This window comes from Cynara cardunculus, assembly GCF_001531365.2.
Source record: "Cynara cardunculus var. scolymus isolate 2C chromosome LG 8, CcrdV1, whole genome shotgun sequence".
NCBI classification, from domain to species: Eukaryota; Viridiplantae; Streptophyta; class Magnoliopsida; order Asterales; family Asteraceae; genus Cynara; species Cynara cardunculus.
The window spans coordinates 21,870,415-21,877,910 of NC_037535.1; the positions used below are offsets into that span (position 1 = coordinate 21,870,415).

General features: G+C 36.3%; 1 protein-coding gene across 2 annotated transcripts; it reads left to right on the plus strand.

The window, feature by feature from the left end:
* Positions 1-245: 245 nt before the first annotated feature.
* LOC112516580 (dehydrodolichyl diphosphate synthase complex subunit nus1-like) lies at positions 246-7,192 on the plus strand. Of its 2 annotated transcripts, none has more exons than XM_025123704.1 (8): positions 246-550; positions 1,810-1,860; positions 3,040-3,310; positions 3,714-3,775; positions 4,724-4,910; positions 4,996-5,092; positions 6,197-6,279; positions 7,012-7,192. In XM_025123704.1, the coding sequence occupies exons 2-8, from the start codon at positions 1,813-1,815 to the stop codon at positions 7,017-7,019; spliced, it is 756 nt and encodes a 251-aa protein (XP_024979472.1). In that variant the 5' UTR covers positions 246-550; positions 1,810-1,812; the 3' UTR covers positions 7,020-7,192. The 2 variants fall into 2 exon arrangements, with proteins under 2 accessions (XP_024979472.1, XP_024979473.1); XM_025123705.1 differs by having other exon boundaries at positions 5,005-5,092.
* The last annotated feature ends 304 nt before the right edge of the window (positions 7,193-7,496 follow it).

The following is a 7,496-nucleotide window of genomic DNA, read 5'->3' on the forward strand; positions in this document are numbered from 1 at the left end:
AATGTATTTCAAGATCCAACCAAAGTGACAAACGTTTATGGTTAAGATGACTTTCGATTTTTGTTTGAATACAATGAACTGACGAATAATGGAACATATAAGGTAATAAAATGGAATAAATCTAGTTATTTTTGGATATGAAAAAAAATAGTTCATGGACTAAATTTGCATATCAATATAAGTTCAGGGACCGTTTTGTAAAATACATTTTCACGATTTAGCCGTGCGACTCTGATCTAAAACATGTTTTTGCAGTTTTCACACAAATCTTATTTTTCTCCCGGGACCTACCAAGTGTATTTCTGGAAGCAACCAAGGTGACAATAATTGTGGCTGGAGTTACCTCCATTTTCATCTGCAAGCAGCAGCAGTGTGTGAACCTCATTGCCTACTGTTATTTAACCAATTGAAGCAAATATCGTCGTCGTTTGAGAACGTTATCGCTTCTTGCGTCTCCTTATATATGCTCCACTTGTTCAATTTCAATCACGAAGAATCGGAATTGGAGTTTTGTGCAGATATAGATTCAGAGACGAAGTAAAGAGACTCGGTATGTACTGATTATTCTTAATCTCCCAATTTTACATTTGATTTAAGGGTTTTTGCTAAACACTCATGATTGGCGAGTTTTTTTTAACAGAAATTGTGATTGTTTTGTTTCCTTTTTGGGTTTATTTTTTCTGCCATCGGTTTCTAGTGGTAAAGAGGGTTTAGATTCATCAAGTTACGCTGAAACTGTAACAATTCGTCAACCGTTTATGTTAGTTGATTTGATTTGAATGTGTTTTTTTTTTTTTTAACTTTTACTTACCAAATCATTTTTGTCATGCTTTTTTCGCTCTAGATTTTGACACCATTTATCTGTATTTTTGGTATTTTTAAAATGTTTTTGATATAGTTATCGTCGTGTTTCTCCAAAATTAAATGTATATATTTCATGTTTGAAACTGGAAGCAGGTTATTTGACCTTCAAATTGAAGTCAAAATATGAAAGTATTATAGTGATGAGAACTGGAATTCTGATATCTAATTGTTTGAGAAGAATCATGAAAGAAATTTGTTAGAGAAGAAGACAGCAAGAAACTTGACAGTACTTTTTCCCCCTTCAATTTTGTCTGTAATCTTGTACTTAGACTATTTTTTACAATTAAATTTAATAATAATTTTATTCTTTATTCTCTTGATCTTTTTGCTGAATAAATGATAAGAAATGTAACAGCCTTGAAGTTCTGTAGGTTGCAAAAAAAGAAAACACAGGTGAGGGCTAATGGAGTTGCAAAATTGATTTCATAACTTCAATTGCCTAGGGTTTGAGGCAACATTATTTGAGAAAAGGGTAGGAGATAGGGTTGTTGGCATATTTATGCTAAACTTTAAATTTTCTTTTTCCTTCACAAAATGTTGCCTTGTCATTGATTTTATCATTTATTATTTTGGTACTGTTTGTTTAAATAATATACATCTTTCTTTCTCACTAGCACCAGAGCCTTTTTTAGAATTGCTTGGATTGTTATGTATTTAAGGTCCTGTAGAAACTATTTTGGGGTTTTGATCTGTTTGGTTTTTAAACTTTGTTGTACATAAATGGAAGTTAATTTTTTTAAGTATATAATATTTATATACGGCACATGCAACAAATAAACTCACACACCCTCCTCACCTATGGTGAGGTTTGAACCTCTGACCTCCTAAGAGGCCAAAGGCTACGATACTGCTAGACCAAAGACCCCTTGGTAATGGAAGGTAAATTTAATGGGTGGATGTAGTTATTTCCATTTTCAAGTTCTTTAATTAATTTCTTGTTTGCAGATCATGAATCTGGGAGATGAAATGCAGAGGGTTTTCCGCAGGATCTCAAAGGTATTATCTTTTTCCTATTTATAGCAGTAGCATTGCTGATCTCTAGAGAGGTAAGTATCTTCTTAAAGATTCGTCTTTATCATCTCAGTGTTAGCTCTAATTATGAATTTTCTTGTTAACCTGAACAAACATTTTTTTTCCTGTGCATAATATATTTCTTGTTACAAGTTTCATTTATAGTAAGACTTCAGGCTACTTACATTTGAGCCCTTCTTCTAAGCCAAATGTTAATTTTGGTTTTCGTCCTCGCTTTATGTTGAGCCTCAACCAGCACTTCATGACCTCTAGGAATGGTTGCAATATGGGTTCGTCCATTTTATTGACCTCAACCACAAAGGTGGTGCCTGATTGGTTTGAGCTTGGGCTCCATAGGCCAAAAGTTCCTGTAAATCCCCGGTTTGAATCCAAAGAGGAATAAAAATCCCCTTGTGGCCACGGAGGTTCAAATACAGTGACTCCAGGCTACCTGCGAAGCGGGTGGTCACCCTGGGATTAGTCGGCTCGCATAGCGGGTTGGATATCCAGGTTAATAAAAAAAAAAGAATGGAAGTGAGTAGAGAACACTAGTGGATATGTTGGTCATTTAGGGTGAGTTTGTTACGCGGATGAGACTGGACTGGACAACAGGACAATTGAGAGTGAGATAGGCGGGTGTAAGAACTGTGGAAGGTTTTAGGGTTTTAATTGACATGGGTATTTAGTTATTTATCTGTCTTGTCATATCTCCATGATTTTTGTTCCACCTATTTTGGTGGGACAAGAAAACTACAATTTTGTCCCACTCGGTTCTATTCTGCCCCAGCGTAATGTCGCACCTAACGAGGGATAACGAGTTTTTGTTCTGTCATGTCCCGTCCTGTTCCGCATACCAAACGCATAAAGATAAGTGGATATTTTACATTTAGGTCCCATATTTATAGGTTGAATTGTGGATTCATATATCTCTAAAGGATTTAGGTTTTTGCTCTTCATGATAGTGCCTAATGATAGTTTGAGTTCATGTTCAAGGCCTTCTATAGAGAGATGACTGATCGACCTGACTATCATGGTCCTAACATTTATTACAAAACAATATCCAGAGGTAGAAAAATGTTAAAATCATCAATTTGGTGGTATGCAAACATTGTCGTTTTGCAGTTTTCCTGATGGATGCTCATTTAGATTTAATTTCTTATGCAGAGTGGCAACATTGCGCTTCTCTTGCTCTGGCATGTTCTCCACTTAATTCTCAGTGTTTTATACATTATTCGGGAGATCTTTTATGCAGTTGAAAGCTACCTTATAACAAATGGTTATGTGAAAACGTACACAAATCTAAATTTAGACCGAGTCAAGTATCTTGGACTTGTTGTGGACAGTGATGAAGCCCGCAAGACCTCACAAGTTATCGAACTTTTGGAGTGGCTTTCAGCCATTGGTGTGAAAAAGGTCTGCTTATATGACCGGGAAGGTAAGGGTGCACTTACAAGTTACAAGACACTTCTTTTGGAATGACTTTTTACTCTCTTTTTTTTTTTTTTTATCAAACTACGTTATTGCTTTTCTTACACACTAGGGGTGTATAGTTTCCATAAATTGTTATGGTTGTCTTGTACTTGCTTTTATTCGTATGTTATTGCTTACTCATAACCTTTTCAGAACTTTATCGTAACAAGTCTGGGTTCTTCAGGGAAACAACTGCTCTACTCTCTGGGGTAGAAGTCAGGTCTGCATGCATCTTACCCTCCCTAGACCCCACCTCCGGGTGGGATATACTAGATTCCTTTGGTTTGATTATTTTGATCGAATAAAAGACACATCACATGTGTTGTGTATATTTTATTGGCTAGTCATGTTTGCCCTTTCAAATGTAGGGGTTTTGAAGAAGTCCAAGGAAGTCTTCGTGGAGAGATTCGGTTCTGCAGAGCTCCCCAATGTATTGTGTTCTACGATATCTTCCTGATTGATTATGCATGGATACTTGTTTTATGAAATCGTTCCTGGAAGGCTCTCCATCATTAAATAGTAATGATGGAAATAGGCATCTTGGTCATTTTACCTTTGAAATACCAAAAATGAAGCTGCAACAGTTTACATGGATGTCCCAAAACCAAGTGTTGCAATTTTCTGAGATAGAGGGAGTACCATTTTCTTTACTCGACAATTTATAATCCTTTCAAGTTGCTTTCAAATTTGAATTGTTTATAAGTAGTTCTTTGTGTATCTTAAGCTGTTCGATATGCCACATAGGCTTGTTTGTTAGCAGCTTAATAACCTTAATGGGACTCGCAGCTTATTCAGTCAGCTATATGTAACTGTTTGGTAGTGGCTTAATGATATAGAAAGTGGCTTGTTCAGTAAGCTTCTAGGGGGGAGCTTTATATAGAAAGCCAAGTTTTTTTCAAACCTGTCCCTCCCAATTAAAAAACATGCTCCTTTCATCTATGAAAAAGCCCTCCCAAACAAAAACCTTCCCTATCAATATAGACAGCTTTATCCATACATGACTTAAGGGCCTGCTTGTTAGCAGCTTAATGAGCTTAATAAGACTCAAAGCTTATTCAATCAGCTATACATGACTGTTTGGTAGTGACTTAATGATATAGAAAGTGACTTATTTAGTGAAGGTTTTTTTTTTCCAAAACTGCCCCTCCCAATTAAAAAAACGCTCCTTCCATATATTAAAAAACCCTCCCAATGAAAAACCTCTCAATCTATATAAACAAATTAATCCACACAGACAACTTGATCCATACATGACTTAATGGAAAACCAACCAAACAGCCCTCAACGAAAAACCAACCAAACAGCTTTACCCATATCCTGCATCTGAATCTTATTCTGAACATGTTATTTATCATCTTGCTCTTGCCGATTAATGCAGGAGAATTCAAAAACCATTCCCCTTCTCAGTAAAAAGCGAATGGATTTTGAATTTGTTTCAATCACTGATGGAAAAGAAGCCGTTGCGAAAGCTGCCAACCTACTTTTTAAAAAGTATTATGTGGATGCTGATTCAGAAAAACCGTTTTTTACCGAAACGTACTTGACTGAGGCACTGAGGACCCTTGGTTTGTTGTTTCTTTCCTTTCAGGGCTTCTGTGCATATGCTAAATATATGTTGACATCTTGTGTGTTAACATGGTTTACCTTCAGGTGCTGTAGAACCTGATCCTGATCTTTTATTAATTTATGGACCCGCGAGATGCCTCCTTGGTTTTCCAGCATGGCGGATTCGTTATACAGAGATGGTGTAAGCCCTCTCTCCTTTAATTTTCTGCTTCTATGATGATAAAATCATGTTGTCTGCATATAAAAACAATTTACTCCCTCTATATGAGGATTGCAATGTTTGAGGAAGAATTTGTTTATCTGTGAAATGTCTAGAATACCCTTGAAGGGGTAGGTTCAAATGAGAATGACAAAAAGGTTTAGAATGTGAGAATGACGAAAAATCAGATGAAAAAGTATAACAATATGAATGTCAAATTAAAGAGAATAAAATGCTTGTTCTTTTTGGTATCATTTGTTTGGCTCCAATTTTGGTTATATGTCGCCTTTTTTCGATCAAAAAAGGAGGGGGGGGGGGATTTTTTGGTTTTAACCCCCTTTTTTAGTAACATCCCTTGGATCATCTCATCTGACAGTTGGGATCTATTCTCAATATAGAAACATCTTGTGTATTGGCGGCTTGCACATTTGTGTAGTGGTATGAATTGATGCTTTCTGATTCACTTTTGTACTAACCGACTCCGCTTAACATATCCTTTCATATGCTCGAGTTCCTAGTGGCTGTCTACTACTACATCAATCCCATGAAAATTGCAACTTTGACTGAGTAGATAGTTTTAAAGTTTTGGACTTTTAATCTAATATCATAAACACCTTTAAGTAATGACAAAATAAAGGGAGGTTTATGGACCAAAATCATTATTATCAATTCTTTGCAACATTGACGATAGGCCAGATGCATTAAATGTTGTTGGGAAAGGAAAAGTTGCAATTTTCACAGTACATCCTGAAATGGATAAGTGTTGCCTTTTTTCATGTGGCCAAGGAGAAACCCTGCAACTAAATGTGATAATCCTATGCTTAATATTAGAAATATGAACGATGCAGATCTTATTTATAGTATAGATAGTGTTTTTGGAATAGCGCGTATATTTGAGTATTAAATCCTGATAAACGAAACTATATTGGAATGAATTAGAAGATAGAGGTGAAATCCTAAAACTACAGTATTTCTACTTTCTTAGTTTACTTATTGTTACTTCATGAGCATCAAAATTGGAGCAACCATTCGATGATTTGTTAGCCTGTCTTTAAATGAGGTTTTTGACCAAATTTTATGTTGCAGACACATGGGACCTTTGAAGTACAAGAAATATGGTTTGATTTTGAAAGCCATTCACAGATTCACCAAGGTGAAGCAAAACTTCGGTACGTTGACTAGATTTGTTATTGGCTCATAAAAGATTTTTCTTTGGGGGTTAACCGTAGGTATCTAGGCCAGCTTACACGCATCAACTATTCCCCACGCGACCACGAATGGCCTAGAGTCATCGTAGGTGAACCTCCAAGGCGGCAAGGGCTTTGGCGGTACCTGGATTCGAACCGGGTCAAGATGAGATTTCCACCACATCCCTTAACCAGTGTGCCACAACCCAAGTGGAATGCCTCAAATACCAAGCGAGTCCCCTTTAAGCCTCCAGGGCGCAACACAGTTGGTTTGAGGGTGGCATACTTGCACAAACAGACCATTTGAGTTTGACAGCCGTTGTAATTCCTTTGGGGTGCGTTTCGTACATGGATGGGATGGGATGGGACTATACTGGACAATAAGAGTTAGATAGGTGTGTGAGCTTCCTCTGGAAAGTTTTAGGGTTTTAATTTGATATGGGTAGATTAGTAATTTACCAATCATGTCCCCCTAATTTTTGCTCCACCTATTTTGTGGGACAGAAAAAATGTATTTTTGTCCCACAAAGTCCTGTCTTATCTGGATCTAAATGTCAGGTCATGTATTGTCCTGTCCTATTCTAATGTTGCACCTAACTTGGGAGAACAAGTTTTTGTAACGTCTCGTCCCACATTCAAATCTTTGAGATTCAAATTTATGTTTTTGGAAGAATCCAAAATGGTTACCTAAATTTTATTTTTGGTATATGCCAGGCTCATAAGATCCGACCACGAGGAATTGTATCACTACATGAGCGTTAAGGGGAGCAATAGCGCAGTTCCAGATGGACTTTACCTCCTCCTGTAAATGTCAATTTTCTGGGTTTTTGTTTACTCATGTCATAAACTGAATAACAAATCCATACTGGTATCCAGTTGTTGCAAATTGAGCATCTCTCTCTCTCTCTCTTTCTCTCTCTCTCTCTCTATAGAGAGAGGAGCGACCAAATAAAAACCACTTCAATTTATAAAAACCGTAAAAACTACTATCATCCATCGTTAATCTTATGAAATTTTTTCATGAAATTGCTAATCTTGTGAAATTGTTTCATATAATACTTTTTTTTGATGAAGTTGTTTCATATGTGGTTATGAAATTGTTTCATATACTAATTAATGAAATTTTAATGAAACTGTTTCACGTATTTCTCTAAAATTAAAATAATGAAGATGATAATATCCATGATTAACACCCTCCA

Excerpts from the sequence above, each read along its gene's own strand:
- LOC112516580 (XM_025123704.1), top strand. The coding sequence starts at position 1,813 with ATGAATCTGGGAGATGAAATGCAGAGGGTTTTCCGCAGGATCTCAAAG. Across the intron at positions 3,311-3,713 it reads CTGCTTATATGACCGGGAAG|GGGTTTTGAAGAAGTCCAAG; the intron begins GTAAGGGTGCAC and ends TTTCAAATGTAG. Across the intron at positions 5,093-6,196 it reads ATTCGTTATACAGAGATGGT|ACACATGGGACCTTTGAAGT; the intron begins GTAAGCCCTCTC and ends TTTATGTTGCAG.